Source organism: Magnusiomyces paraingens, assembly GCF_902498895.1.
Source record: "Magnusiomyces paraingens strain CBS 517.90 genome assembly, contig: contig4, whole genome shotgun sequence".
Taxonomy (NCBI): Eukaryota; Fungi; Ascomycota; class Dipodascomycetes; order Dipodascales; family Dipodascaceae; genus Magnusiomyces; species Magnusiomyces paraingens.
The window spans coordinates 1,627,530-1,643,206 of NW_022474070.1; the positions used below are offsets into that span (position 1 = coordinate 1,627,530).

General features: G+C 39.8%; 5 protein-coding genes across 5 annotated transcripts; 3 read left to right on the plus strand and 2 right to left on the minus strand.

Moving 5' to 3' along the window:
- Window positions 1-1,258: 1,258 nt before the first annotated feature.
- Window positions 1,259-2,395, plus strand: SAPINGB_P005285 (uncharacterized protein; the record flags this gene model as incomplete). The annotated part of the gene is made up of 1 exon (XM_031999999.1): window positions 1,259-2,395. The coding sequence occupies one exon, from the start codon at window positions 1,259-1,261 to the stop codon at window positions 2,393-2,395; it is 1,137 nt and encodes a 378-aa protein (XP_031855890.1).
- Window positions 2,396-2,812: 417 nt separating this feature from the next.
- Window positions 2,813-3,739, plus strand: SAPINGB_P005286 (uncharacterized protein; the record flags this gene model as incomplete). The annotated part of the gene is made up of 1 exon (XM_032000000.1): window positions 2,813-3,739. The coding sequence occupies one exon, from the start codon at window positions 2,813-2,815 to the stop codon at window positions 3,737-3,739; it is 927 nt and encodes a 308-aa protein (XP_031855891.1).
- Window positions 3,740-3,858: 119 nt separating this feature from the next.
- SAPINGB_P005287 (uncharacterized protein) lies at window positions 3,859-6,859 on the minus strand (the record flags this gene model as incomplete). The annotated part of the gene is made up of 4 exons (XM_032000001.1): window positions 3,859-6,435; window positions 6,483-6,575; window positions 6,630-6,749; window positions 6,803-6,859. 4 exons carry the CDS (start codon window positions 6,857-6,859, stop codon window positions 3,859-3,861), a joined length of 2,847 nt encoding a protein of 948 aa, XP_031855892.1.
- Window positions 6,860-6,979: 120 nt separating this feature from the next.
- Window positions 6,980-8,068, plus strand: SAPINGB_P005288 (uncharacterized protein; the record flags this gene model as incomplete). Its single annotated transcript, XM_032000002.1, has 1 exon — window positions 6,980-8,068. One exon carries the CDS (start codon window positions 6,980-6,982, stop codon window positions 8,066-8,068), a length of 1,089 nt encoding a protein of 362 aa, XP_031855893.1.
- A 17-nt stretch (window positions 8,069-8,085) lies between these two features.
- SAPINGB_P005289 (uncharacterized protein) lies at window positions 8,086-9,480 on the minus strand (the record flags this gene model as incomplete). Its single annotated transcript, XM_032000003.1, has 1 exon — window positions 8,086-9,480. One exon carries the CDS (start codon window positions 9,478-9,480, stop codon window positions 8,086-8,088), a length of 1,395 nt encoding a protein of 464 aa, XP_031855894.1.
- Window positions 9,481-15,677: the final 6,197 nt, after the last annotated feature.

Here is a 15,677-nt window from a genome sequence, read left to right on the forward strand (position 1 = left end):
CTTTTTTTTTTGTTTGTTTGTTTCCATCAGCCGAGGTGGGCCATTTTCTTAATTCGTCATTGGCGTCCAACGGCTTTTTTGTTCTATGAACCATCAGAAGATAGAAGGATGCGTTATTGTTGTGGTTGTTGTTAGTTTGATAGGAAATGAATGAAAGGTTTTTATGCCTCAAACTTTTTTTTTTTGTTTTGTTTCTTGTGAATTCCACCCAACGGTTAGAAAATGGTTTCTGCAGATCACTAGATTACTAAGTCCTTCAATCGGTCAGTTGATCTTTCTTTGTTTAATAGAATGATTTAAGTGGCTCGAGAAGAAGAAGGTCTTCTGTAACGGCCTCGGAATATTCCCATTGTTTAAATCTAGAGTTTGGATAGACTAGTTTGAACATGGTAAGCTTACTTGATTACTTCGTTTGTATATAATTCATAGATTGATTGACTTTCGGATACACTCTATTCTCCGGAGCCCTTTTTTTTTTTTTTTTTTTTTTTTTTTTTTGCGTGGATTTTCAATTTGAATTTCAAAAGCATCCACCCATCTTCGTTGTCGAGTATTTTGACAAGTACATAGCAAACAACCTCGACTTTTGTACCATCAAAGGTTTGTCCCGGCGGTACCTTTTCATTAGAGTGCGCCGCAGTTACCATTTTGGGTGTCTGTGCTGGGCACGGAGTTTCCTAGTTGAGTCTGTTGTATCTACAGTACTACTACTGCTTGAACTACCGCTTTGTTTCTACTATATACAGGTGGTTCTGCTGCTAGTTTGTTACTACTACTGCTACTGTTACTACTACTATTGTTGGTTATATATACTATGACTGCAACTGGTTGTAATATTGAATGAAATGAACTTGCCCTGAGCGTTTAAATCACAAGAAGAAAAAAAAAAAAAGTTTCCTACAGCCGGGGCGCAGCTCCTAAAAAACACTTTTCTACCGGGCAGGCCTCGGTCCTAGTTTTCAACGCTGGTCGAAAGAGCTTTTTTTTTTTTTTTTGATCCGCCGCAACCTTTTTCTGCTTTAGGCTTAAAGAAAAAAAAAAAGTCAATTCTCAAGAGACATAAATATCCTTCTATTTCCTTTGGATTTTTAATTCCCGCTCTTTTCAATATTTTGACTATTCTATCCTAAATATCCTTTAATACCTTCTCTTTCCCATCTTCTTTTCTTTTTCATATAAATCTTTTCTGACTTGCCCTCAAATTCCTTTCTCTTCTGATATTCAACTTTTATTTTATAAAACTTTCCCCATTAAAACTATGGAATATCAAACCCCTGCAAAACCTCGCGCTCGCTACATATCCGTTCGTGATCCCGAGTGTACCTATGCAATCCAATGTCTTGTCGACGCCGTCCGTCTCTATCCTCGCCGAAACAGTAACCAGTTCTCTAAAGAATGTCTAGAGCTTGCAGCTGCACGCTGGCGCCAATGGCAGGAGGCCAACCACCGACCTGTAGACGCTAGTGTCCCGCTTATCCGATCCCACTATCACAATAAAATGAATGAGTTTGCAACTTGGCGCAAGCGGGCTCAGAACCCAGATAACAAGGTCGTTGGCGATCGGGTCTTTTTTAAAGACTCGCACGGCCGTTACCGTTCAGCAAAACGGCTTCCTGAAGAGCTCGAGATTCTCATCAATGAGCTCCACAAATCCCTCCCACGTCCAGGCTACAAGAAGAAAAAAATGACGCAGGAAGAAGCCCAACGGATCCAAGAAGAAACAAAGGAAAAAACATGGAGTCAACGCAGTTTGACTTTGCAATTCCCAACCTCAGCTACCGTTGTCGGTACTCGAGCTGAATCTCTTCCGTTTCAAAGCGTTCCGGCACATCCGGAGACCTTCTACTCGGCTCTCATGAGCGATGTAGCCCAGGCGGCTCCTAGCTCATCAACATCTTCTTCTTCATCATCCTCAACATCATCTTCTTTTAATAGCTCTTCACAAGAATCTATTGGATTCACACATGATGCAACAATCCACCCACTTTCTGCAAAAAGATACTTCCAACATTACGCAACAAACAATCAACAGCACCGTGACATGACTGCTCCCATGGTCATGCCAGTTACCTCGTCTCCGGCTTTTGGCTCGGTAACACACATCAACACAGCAGTAGCGGCCGCTGGCCCGGTCACTCCGCCATCGTCGTCTCCTCCCATGGGCTCGGCTAGTGTGTCGCCGGTTCCTGGGTACGATAGTACCGCACAATTACCACAGTCACAACCACCATATGGGTACTCTGCACCAACGTATTCAACTGTCACACCACCACCTCCTACTAGTTATAGCACACTTCCCGGTGTTTATGGCCATTTACCTAGTTATAGCCATCTTGCTGGGTATGCCCATGCTTCGGAACATGGGACTTATGCGGGATATGTTCCTAGCGCGTGATTACAACATCTGATGGATATTCCGAGGACTCAGGTGATGACTATTACCAAATTTGTAAAGAGAAGTTTATGACTATTATTGTTTATTATTATTATTATGGATATATGTATTATTATTACTACTAAATAGAGAATTATTAAGGGTTTTTTTTAATAGTCGGTTTTAGGGGGTCTTCAACGGTTCCGGCCGGAGCTTCGGCACCAAACAAATTTCGGACTCCGAAGATCCGACAAACCGTTTTTTATTTATTTTATTTTATTTTATTAATATTAATATTAATATTATTATGGAAATAAAATAAAAATAAACTCCATAACTAAAATTTCAGAGCCACCCCTAAAAAAATCAAAAAAATAAGATCTCAGGTCCCCACCATTCAAACACTTAATTTATTTATATTATAATACAACCTTCCAAATGTCTTCTCTCAAACGCTTCCAAAACCTTATTCGCTTTATTGGCTCTGATGGCCTTATCCACTACGGCGACGCCATTATCCCATCTTCTGCTTCTTCTGCCTCTGCTGCTACCGAAGCCTTTCTCGTTAAGGGTAATCCTTTCACTACCCCGCTCTGCGTCACCTCGACCCGCGCACAAATCCTTAAGCTCTTGAGCCCGATCGCGCCATCAGACGTCGGAACCCTCCGTTGTCTTGGACTAAACTACCGCCAGCATGCAAATGAACTTTCTCTCCCATTCCCAGAGTTCCCAGTTCTTTTTTTCAAACCTACAACCACACTTGCAGGCCCTACTGACCCCCTCATTGTTCCCCGCATTGCCCAACGACGCGATAAGTACTCCGAGCGTGAAGAAGGTGCCCCAGCAGAAGTTGATTACGAGGTCGAGCTCGTCATTGTAATTGGACCTAAGCCTGTGCGTGATGTTCCTGTTGAAAAGGCCCTTGATTATGTTCTTGGATATACTGTTGGAAACGATTACTCTCAACGCACTTGGCAGTCTGCCCGTGGTGGCGGCCAATGGTCTCTCGGTAAGATGTATGACGGTTGGGCCCCCATTGGGCCTGCCATTGTGGCTGCAGACATTGTTGGCGACCCACAAGCGCTCCATGTTTCCACCACTGTCAACGGTACTACCGTCCAAGATGGATCTACTGGCGATATGATCTTCTCCGTCGCACAAGCTGTATCATTCTTATCCCAGGGCTCTACTCTCATGCCTGGCGACCTTATCTTCACAGGAACACCCTCTGGCGTTGGTGCTGGCCGCACCCCTCGTCTCTGGCTCAAGCACGGTGACGAAGTGACCGTTTCTCTTTCCAAGGTTGGTTCCGTTACAAATACAATCATCTATGAGTCTGCTGAGTCAGGCACCCCCAAATTGTAAAACCACAAGAAAATATGTGTGTCTTTATTTCCCTTCCCCATATTTTAATATAATATTATTAAATATATATGCCTAATAACCAAATAAACAAGTACACTTGACCAAAATCAACCTATTTACTATCTACCTCGTAACCGGGATGAAAAGAACTTATGCCGCCGACCGCGATCTCGCCGTGCATATGCTCGCTCTGTTTCTTCTTCACTATCCTCATTGCCACCGCCATCGCCATAGCCAGTCCTGCTATCCCGCTCTTCATCACTATCCGGTTCGTTATCTCCGCGCCGACCAGTGACACCAAACCCGAATCCTTGACTGCTACTGCTGGATTCCCCTGAAGTCGATATCGACGGTCTCGACGACGACGATGCTGATGACGATGGTGCATCTGCCATTCCTCCCCTCGAGGTTCCGCCAAGGTACCCGTGCACATCATAAGTTAATGCCACAGGTACGTCGCGAAACGAAAATGTGTTAACCTCGTGCCGTGGTGGTGATGGTACAGCTGCCCCTCCCGACATACTGGCATTAATACTATCTCCACCTCGGCTCTCTTCTTCCTCGTCCTCGTCCATTACGATCCGCCGTCGACGCGTATCTCGGGCTTGACGACGAGAACCTGTAGAGGCCCGATCATGACGCATTTGAGTTCGGGCAGATGCAGACGCAGACGCAGACGCAGAAGCAGAAACAGCTGCTTGGTGCTGTTGCTGTTCTTGCTGCTGCTGACGCTGCCGCAAAATTTGTCTTGCTACTGAACTTTGTTGTGCAGGTTGTGGTACCGACTGAGGTTGAGGTTGAGGTTGAGGTTGTAATTGTTGCGGCTGTGTTGGTTCAGGGTGGTCAAGCGGGATTCGCGGAGGAACCGGTGGTCCCTGAACTCGCGGCTGTTCCTGAGCTACAGACATGAGTAACTGCCCCGAGTTTGATGCAGCCGCTCTAGTCAGCGGCAGAGTCACTGATGGCGTTGATAGCGGATGGCCAAGCGGGATAAGTGCTGAAGATGCTCCAAACGTCATGCCTGCCGAAGGTGCTGGTGGATTTGTAGCCATAATCATTTGCCCACTACTGGGCCCGCCAGGCCGTCGAGCAAGACCATGTGACAGTTGATGGGACTGAGACTGAGACTGAGACTGAGACTGTCGCGTTGACCGGTGAGAATGCTGTTGCTGCAAAGAATGATGCTGATGCTGATTCTGATTCTGTGCAGGTTGGCGTTGAGATTGATGATGCATTTCTCTTCTTGACGGTACGTTGTCATACTCAGGATAAGGCAACCGATTATTTTGCCATCGAATTGGAGCCGTCAGCACAGGCCGAGGAATCGGGCCGTGTCCTCCGGAATACCCACTTGCAAGGGCTTGTGTCACCGCTGCAGAGTAAGTAGGTGGGTAGTTTGTTGTTGAGTTTGGCGTTGCCATTGAAGCTTGTGATGCCACAGATGTCGGTTGCTGATGCTGATGCTGGTGCTGGTGCTGGTGCTGGTGCTGTTGCTGTTGCTGTTGCGGTTGATTTTGTAAGCCTGTGGTTAGACTCGACGTTGTTCCGGTACGTGAGACACGCCTCCCACGTTCTGCCTGCCGCTGCAATGCTGCATATCGGGCCACAGAAGCTGCAGAAGCTGCGGCTGCCGCAGAAACAGGTGCGGGAGACGAGTAAGGAGGTGGAGGGGTTTCCGGGACTGTAGGCGTAGACAATCTGTCTCTAAACATTTGCGTAGTTAATTCTCGGCGAGATTCGTTTGGCCTTCGTTGTTCCTCAACGGAGTCATCCTCTGATTCCTCATCTTCATTGTCATTGTCATTATCATTGTCATTGTCATTGTCGTTGTCATCGTTATCGTCGTTACCATCGTCATCGTCGTCATTATTATCTTCATCTTCTTCGTCAGATAAAAGAGGGACAGTGTGTCGGCGAGTCGCTCGTACCACCAAAACATCGTCGTCATCTCCATCATCAGAAACTCCACCCGGACCTTCTTCTGGTGATATATACTCATTGTCCGAAGGATACTCAGATGCATCGCTATAGTCCCGTCCAAGATCTTCATCCAAATCCTCCTCCTCGTCTATATCCTCCTCATCATCATCGCCCCTTAACCCAGAAATTCTATCTGCAAAGACCTGCCTGTATCGTTGATAAGTTCTGTTCCATTCGTCACTAGAATTACCATCGTTATCGTTATCCTCTGACGCACCTTCACCTTCAGAAAAATAGTCGTCTGGGACAATGAATACATCTAATTCTTCACCATCCTCACTGGGGTAATAATTTCTTGGGCCAAAGTTCTCAAAATTCCTGAGACCTTGGCGAAGACTATCATATTCCTCATCCTCGTCATCTTCGTCGTCATTATCATCGTCATTATCATCATCATTTTCTTCGTCAGTAGACCAAAGCCTGCGAAGCTGGCCTCCCTCCTGTACGTCTCTCCATGAAATTCTGCGTCGGCAATGACTGCAGGTATGCGAGACCAAACTCTCGGGCTCAAGCTCCCAAGTGCAGTAAGGGCATCGCGAAACTCTATCGTCTGCGTCGAACAGCGCTGCCAGCCGCGGGGCATCATTGAAAAGCTCTGGGAAGAGATTGCTGTGGTCGCGCATCACCTCAGCATATTCCGCGTCGGCCTTAGTCTTCATTTCTTGCACAGTAGGCGAGGACGAGACTTCTACAAGAATCGATACAAGCGAGCGCATCTAGAAGCTGTTAGAACAAAGACAGATGGAGAAATATTGAAACTTACATTATGGCTGATGGAGGGTCTTTGAGTTACCGGTTCTCGGCAGGTCGGACATTTTGTTTCTTCAGGATTTCTCTGGAACCATTCATTAAGACACTAATCATCTGTTAACAAAAAAATCCAAATTGATGGAATCATTTCCAAACTCACTGAATAGCAAAAGTCATGGCCGCAAGAGGTGATGCAGGGCGTAAACATGACATCCTGACAAATGGGGCAAATAACATTCTGGGAGAACTTGACCAGGTTTTCCACAATGTCTTCTTTGGTCTGGTTTCGTTAGTCAAAAGCTCAACAAGCTCCCAAAGCTTTCCAACACTTACTTTGCTTTGAAAGCTATCGCGCAGATGCAAATGATCTGTTAGTCGTACTTCCGCCATTTTGGGTGGTTTTGTTTAAAAAAAAAAAAAAAAAAGGTTTTCGTTGTTTAAAGAATAAAATAATTTTTTTTTATTTTTTATGACCCTTTTCCCTCTTCTTCTTTACCACCCTAAAAAAAAATGACCGATTCGCCACCACATCAACATCAACAACTGCCAATCCGCAGAATCCTAACAGCGAAGGATCTTGAGATATTTCAAGAATCTTCAACTCATGAACTCATCTTTGGCTTTATTTCAGAACTAAATACTGCCGCTACAGGCAAACCTAATGATACCGTTCTTGAATTGTCTCCTGTGATAGACGCTCTTCTCGGCCTGCTGGACATTGTCGAGGATCTCGTCAATAAGCACCCTCCAGCAGATGCAGTGTCTTCACGCTTTGGAAAGCCCGAATTTCGCGACTTTTACGATGATTTCAAGAGCCAAGCTCCGGCTCTTCTTGAAAAGCATATTCCAAACATTCCTGCAGATAAAATTCCAGAAATTTCTGCTTACTTATGCGAATCCTGGGGGAACCGCACTCGAATCGACTATGGAAGTGGCCACGAGCTCAACTTCATATCATTTCTACTGTGTCTCAAACAACTTAACGTCATTGAAATGACGGGCGATCTCCCTACATCTCTCGTTTTGCGCGTGTTTGTGCGGTACGTGGCGGTCATGCGCCGTATACAAACCGGCTACTGGCTAGAACCAGCAGGGTCCCACGGAGTGTGGGGTCTCGACGACTACCACTTTTTGCCCTTTCTTTTTGGATCCGCACAACTTGCCACCCACAAGCACCTGCGGCCGTCCTCCATCCACGATCGCGATCTTGTTGACATGTATGCTTCTAAGTACATGTACTTCGATGCGATCCATTTTATCAACTCAGTCAAAACAGTGGCGTCTCTACGCTGGCACTCCCCTATGCTTGATGATATCTCTGGTGTCAAGAAATGGAGCAAAGTCAACGAAGGCATGCTGAAAATGTACAAGGCTGAAGTTTTGGGTAAGCTGCCAATTATGCAGCACTACATGTTTGGGTCCATTATCAAAGCCCCAGATGGCGTGTCGCCACCCTCAGCTACAGGTGCTGAAGATGCCCCACACGTCCACAACCATTGGGCCGACTGCTGTGGCATTAAGGTGCCGAGCGCCATTGCTGCTAGTGCTATGGAAAAGAAGGAAGATCATTTCAGATCTGCAATGATTCCTTTTGATTAAATAACCTAAATAACTATTTACCATCCAAACCGTAATTGCGATGCAGAAAATACTGGAGGTTTCCACTTGAGTAACGAAGAATCTATTCGGTGCCTCTTCTTGGCCTTTTCTCGCTCATACTTGTCCACAAGTGCATCGGTCAAACATATAATATGCTGCCCTTTGTAATACTTGAGCATGTTGAGTGCTCCAAGTGTGTGTAGGATATCAGTTGTAGTCATGGCGGTGATCGAAGCAATGTCTTCAATTGTAGTTTCCGTTTTGCCAGCCTTACTATTTTCCACTAGCAGCTCAATAACGGTATCCGCCCAGTAGGCTCTGTATGACAAAAGACCTAAATCTGAAAGAGGCTTTTCTGGCGACCCGAATTTAGATTCGCGTTTCGAAAGGGCATATGAGAAATCAATAAGAATGCGGCCATAACCATGACGCTGGTACTGTGGAAGAGTCAAAATACACGCTACATTGTATCCTTCAGCAGACTCCTTTTCTTTTGAAAAATACCCCACAAGATGATGGCCCATGTCGTCGCGGCGAGTCATGCAGTAGAAAAGAAACGGATCAACGTCGTAGTACAAGGTTTTGTGGTCAAGGAAAAGCTTGGAAAGAAGACACAAATTGCGGCACCAAGTACGCTGCTTGCGGCCATCGATTTCGAAAAAGGAGACTCTTTCATCTCGGTAAATTTCATTTCCCGGCGGGTGTCTAAGCATGGTTTTCGAACGAAACCGCTCAAACTGTTTACGAGAAGCAAAATATGACAAGGTAAACTCGCAAATGTAAATAATATCAACCTCTGTAAGTTCAACTGGGTAAGGTGAAAAGTACCAAGGTTCCACTTCGTGCTCTCCCATAATAATACGTGAAATATTCTTGACACGAGAAACTTCGAGTGCGTTTTGAGTCATGGACCCAGACGTCCGCAGCTTCTCAATCTCCTGTCCACGGTCATAAGGCACCCCGCCAGCAGGATTACCATTAAGTGCATTGACTGCATCGTCCAAATCAATGGTTTCGTTATTATTATTGTTATTGTGTCTGGAATTAGTTTTTTTTTGCGGGCCAGAGGCCGCTGGAGACCCATGAGACCCTATTGCCTTTTTACCTTGTTTAGGCCATAAAACTGCCATGTTTAAATCAATCCTGGACTCGGGGACCCACTCATCAAGACGCTTGTTGAACTCGACGTAGTGGACATAAAAGGTCAGCATGCCGGAACGTTTAGGTTGACGCGCCAGAATTTCAGCTTGCCGTTTTTCGCCATCTTTGTCAACAAAGACTTTGGCACCAATAGGTAGTATTGCATGAGTTATTACTAATGAGGGATCAACAGAGGGAGTCGTCGATGATGGAGAAGACGACGGAGCCGTGGCGGATCCGGCGCTAGACGGTTGTGTTGGTGGCGGATCCATTGGTAACGCGAAAAAAAGTTATCGATGGGTGAGCTCTGAACAACAATAAAAAATTGAATGGTTAAGATTAGTTATGATTATGTCATTTATCAACCCTAACCCTAAAATAATAATAACCCCACAATTTAAAAATTAACACTCTCTGATCGTAACTTTTTTTTTTTTTTTACTAAACTACTAAATGTTGCGATTCTTTACAACTTAAACTAATTAACTACTATTTCCACCATGACTTAAGACTATCTCAAAAGAGCATTTCATGAAAATTTATTAATTGCAGTTGCTTCGGCTTTGCAGCAGCTACTATACGAAGGTGTGCTTGGTATCTTATAGCTAGCAACTACTATTGATAAAGCTTTAAATTCAATGTCTTTTTCAAGACTTCAACAATGTGCTTATGATCTCAGGTATGTTATACCTTTAATTTTCGAGTGGGGTTTGATCTAATACATTGATTATTGATAGATTCTTGATGCAAGCATCATGACCGACTATGGCAAAGATTTTAAATTGCAGCGACTTGGGTTTAATGATAGTTTTTTTTTTATTGACAATTTGAATTGATTTTTGAATCAATGAGAGTGGAATCGAAACAGTGATATCACTATTGTCAAATTTCGGCATATTCGATTGAAGTAACTTGGTTTTGTTACAGCCATTACAAGAAGGTCTATTCGATATTTTGTGCTGCTGTACATGCTATATACCACCAAAGTCCTCATACTTAGTTGGAAGTGTCTACTTATGCCGAATTGCTACAACATATTAATCGCCATCACAAGAAGGTGTATTTGGTATCTTGTATTTTTTTTTGTACAGCAGAAGATTAAGACCTCAATAACACCCTGCTTTTTCAACCAATTACATTTGTGGTATGTTTATTTTTTATTGAGATTTAGAAACTGTGCTAACTCTTTTTTTTTTCTAAATAAAAATAGCCATATTTTAGTGCGAGAGATGATGTCATTATTAGTTTCTAGTAAGCCCTCACAATGGGGTATATTGAACATTTTTATTTGTTTTTTTTGAAGTTGACATCCAACTGCAAAGACGTATTGCCTTTTTCTTGACAAGCTTAAGATGTAATCAACTGGAGGAACATTGACCTTTAGAAAATCACCACAGAAAGTTAAGCTTGGAATATTTTGGTCTGTTACTCCATTTAAAAGAAACCTCCCAAGACGTTACCTTTGGTTACATTGGCATAGGTTATTATATTGAAGCAAAGTTGCATTTGCAACTGCCCCCATGAAACGACGTATTTATCATTTGCCGGTTTGCTGTTGATGATTGATACCACCCAATTCGTCACTTCAGGCTAGAAATTTCCTGTTTAAACTCAATTTCAAAAACATTACTTTGATACTGACCCTTACTATAAGATGAGTTCAACATCTTTTGGGTTGTTACTGCAGTTGACAAAAACGTATCGTTATGTTGTCTTTTGATTTAGTTCATTATTGGTATGTTTTTTTTTTTTTTTTTTTTTTTTTTTTTTTGGTTTGAAAATATCATCCTGAGCTCTCTTTTTAACACCCAATTTTTCAATGTTATTAGTTTTGATGTTTATTATCAACTAAAGTAACATTATTATTGCTCCAGCCACCAGAGGAAATTTTATTATTAATCTGATGATATGTTACTATAGTTTATGAAGAGCTCCTAGAAATTAAATTTAGTTGAATGGTCTTATTTTTTCATCAATTCCAGAGACATTACTTTTTCTATAGCAAAAAGAAATGGTATAATCAACATTCTGTTTGTTTTTGCTGAAATATCGTTAATAAGTTAATCGTTATTTTGCTTTTTTGGTTTAGTCTAATTATGGTAAGTCAATTTTTTTTTAAATCCATTAAATCACACTGACTTTTTTTTAGATGAAAATTTTTAAAATGGGCGATAGGATTGTTCCTGCCAGTCAATTTCAATGTTAATGGCTTTACAAGATCAACTTAAATAAAAAAGACTCGGTCCTATGATTTATTGCTGCAGTTTTTTTACTACCATAATTTTTGCAACAGTTATCCCAAGATGATAAATCTGGATTGCATGTCGTTCCACCACTTAATTGAAGACTATTTTTTCATATTCTATGGAATTTTCAAAATTGAAATGTTATAATTATAAGTTTCAGATCATGGAGCGGACTTCAGTATCTCAAAAAACCAATATTAATCCTATTCGTAACTCATTCTTTTTGCTCAATGGCATTTTGAAGATTCATTTGAAGTATTAAAGATCTTATGCTGCCATCGCAATACACCATTTACAAGCCAACGACATTTTCAAAAAAACTTTCTGATGTATGCTTATTAGAAATCATAAAACCATTTTCTAAAGTTCGTCTTTCCATTGATTGATTTTGATAAGTCATTTTATCCTATTCACTGGTGCTTTAATGGGGATCGGATTGTGTCAGTCTCAGCGTTTTCGCCATATATCCTACACCTCATACATACCAATCACATTTAATGACCTTGTTGCAATATTAATCTTGATGCATTATTTGATGTCTTTTTTTCTTTAAATCGGGTTGCACCTTAGATCTATGTGAATTCGTTTATACTGAACCTTAGCACTTCAGAGCAAATTGTGGAAATTAAGAGACTTTCCATTGTCCCATACCATTAATCAACCAAACGCCGGTGTCTTTCAGATGACTTCTACAGCATCAAACATGATAGGCCTTCACACGGGTTAAATGGGAGTTTTGAGCATACAGAGTCATTTTTTATGCTAGCTGGTATTTTCGAAGCTTCTCAGACATTTCGAGAATTTGCTTTGGAACCAGATGCATCTCTTTCTGTGATGTTGGGCATCGGACCAACATTTTCTTGGAACTACTGTATTTTCAAACTTGCTGATTTTATTTAAATCTGATGAAAGTTCTTGGGAGATGTCTTAGTGTGTCGGGACGTTGAATAGCTTTTACCACACATTAACAACTGGCGACCAACATCTTGGTGGATCTACTGTACTATCATACTCCGCTGATATTTTCTCTAACGTGTATGTTATTTCAAGTATCGCAGAGTTTATTAATGTTATCTGCTAGTGGAAATTCGAAATATCTAATAGAATTGGAACTGAGACGTTGTTTCTGGACTTGATTCTTTTTTAAAATTTCCGAGCTTATTTGTGTTTGCTAAGATAAAACTTTTAAGCTTGCTAGAATCATAGCTGTTGATCTTTAACAATTCAATGCAATTTGCGGATTGCAGTGGGTGTTGTGTTGTCGTCATTAGAAGTTTTCTGTTAACATCCAATCAGATCTCATTTGTTATTTTTAAAACAAAATGATTGAGATGCAATGGGGTTTAGCAATTTTGAAAAAAAAAAACTTCTAGATCTGTTAGACATTTCCTTGTTTTTGCCACTTGTCAACTAGAAACTCAATAACTTCCCGAAGCTTTTTTTTGTAACTGGATCATTTCTTATTTTCTTTTCTCAATGCTCTACGTTACTTTTAAATCTGGTCAATTCATATTTATAGTAAATAATGCATTCAAACACGTAGAGTGCTACGTTATTATTATTGTCGGTATATACCAAAACTAGGCCATAAACTTCAACTATACCCTCTTATGATATTCTCAATTTGCAGTTTATTTTCACTTCAGAACAGATATTTTATTTTTCCCAATGTATATTTGTCTGTTTCTTAGTTTTGCAAATGCGTTATACCAATAATGAACCAGCAATATTCAAATTGCCCAGTCATGCTGCCTCATATTTACAGTTTATTTCGAAAGGCTACATGACATTATTTCGGACTTTTAAGGATTTTTTTTTTAGTTTCTAATCTTTTGAAAGGATATTTATGATTTGTGGTTGGTTGCTACATTGTTATTATAATGAAAAAAGGAAAAGTTCATAATCTCTCAACCACCATTTTGAGCTATCAGTTATGGCCATACCGATTACCAAGACCACTAGGTAGTTTTTAAATTCTTTGGGCTCATGTTTGTTGATTTTCAACGCTTCTGACAGCCTAGATGCAGGCTGAGAGAATTCCTTACACCGTAATTCTCTTTAATGTCTTGATATGTTTTCAACTTGATGTCAATCATTTATCCTTTAGTATTACCACTTCTCGCTAAAAAGACTTTGTTGCTAACTTTCAAGAATTTTGGTAATGCAATAAATTGAAAGAGTCAACTCAAATCTCTGCTTGATTTTATGGAGTTCTGATTTAAGATACCCTGCTCTCAAGTTACTTGGATGAGTTAAATCGTTAAGCTTTCAATTCTACTAAGCTTGCGCAGTTGTTTCCAACATTAATCATTGGACTGAATGTCAGAGCGTGAACTCCTTAATGATGTTTGTTTTGTCATATACCAATAACAGTCACTGACTATCATGGATTTTCCTCTGTACTTTTAGATTTAGATGAGTTCCGTTCTGAAATATTGTGATACCTTTTCATCTGGTGACTTTATGCTCTCAACTTGCTGAGCCTATTATTGATGGTTCTATGTTGTTTTAAAGAAACTTAAAATTTGTTTAGTGTCTTTTTTAATATCATTGGTATCGTTATACCCTAATTAAGTGTTTGATTGGGAGAGTTGTTTTTTGTATTTTACAAGATGTACATGCTTTTTTACCCGTTTTTTCTGAAAGTTATAAGATTTTTTCATTTTTATTTGTAAATTAGCTAACATGCTTAAACCTTAGAAGGCCTTTTAGATTAAATAGTAATAAATATATTGATTTTAAACATTCATTTCGTTTAATTGTAACCCGGAGTACCCTTGATTAACAAGCACATTAATTTACTATCAAGTCACATGACTATTATTTGCGGTATTATATATTCCCATGTCTAAGTATATTTCAGTACGGATATCTTCTTACCAAGTCTGACATTGAAAACTCTGGCTATAGGCATTTCTATGAAATTCTAAGTAGACCATTGGTCTTGAATTTCAATTTCAAATCGATAAATACCAATTTGAAGTCATTTGGAGAAAAAAGGTGTTTTCAATTTCTGGCGAAAATGACTTCCCACACAAAATGAAGATTCCGCAAGGGTTAGGGTCTTAACTTTTGAAAATGCATTTTTATTGATTTTGGTTTATCTTGGATTGTAGCCCTTTAAAATTAGAGTTGATTAGTATATTTATAACTAGGATTCTTTGCAAGGGAAGTGAGTAATCAAAGTTTTTGAAAAGTTTTAATGGTTTTCAAATCTACTAGGGCCGGACAATTATCTGTGCTGAAATATACCGGTGTGAATATTTCAGTCCGGGACTTTCAAAATGATTAAATTTGTATTAAAATTAATATTAATAGATAGCTGATATTATAAGTATATAGAATATATACTTTATTTTTATCTAAGATAATTGTGAAGTGAGAAATTGATGTTTTTAAATTTTTAAAATTTTAAATTATTATAACCCTAACCCTATGGGAATTCTCGCTATAATGAAAAATCAGTCATTTTTCGTGTTTTTTTGAAAAATTTTAACCTCGATTTTCGTTTTTTTCATATAACTCTTAAAATAATAATTCAATTATCATATAAATGAATAATAGAAATATTCATCGAAATACGCATCGATTGAATGTACTTTAAGCCTGATTGGATAACGTTGAGAGGTAGCTGCCTAACAAATTATTGAATTTTCGAGTACTGGTAAGTCTCCAAAGACGGGGCATTTTTAAGTTGATCATAACTTATTTAATTCAAAAAGAAACAGAATTAGTTTACTATCAATAGATAGATTATAATAAGAAATATTCATTTATCATATTTAAATTTAATAAAAATTAGATTTAACATTATAAAATGGTGCTGAAAGATACCATACTTTTTATAAACCTGTGATATTTAAATAATGATTTATGGTCTTAATCGTTAATCAATCAATTCAATTTAAAATAAATAAATAAATCATAACTTGGGTTGAGTTATCAATGTTTGAAATCCTTACACATTTTTGGGTAGTTCATAGAGTTACCTAAGTCATATTTTATACAATTATGCCATTTATCTAAGTTTATATAATGAAACTATCTTATCTACAACGATACTAGTAATCGATAAAGATTTTAATATATATCTATTAAGTCACTTTCCATCCAGTCTATCAAGGTTTGTAGGTAACTTAAACAGTGACAACAATAACATCACATTTATCTTTTATTGAATGTCTTTCATCGTCTCTAAACATCATAAATACTTTTCAACTAGC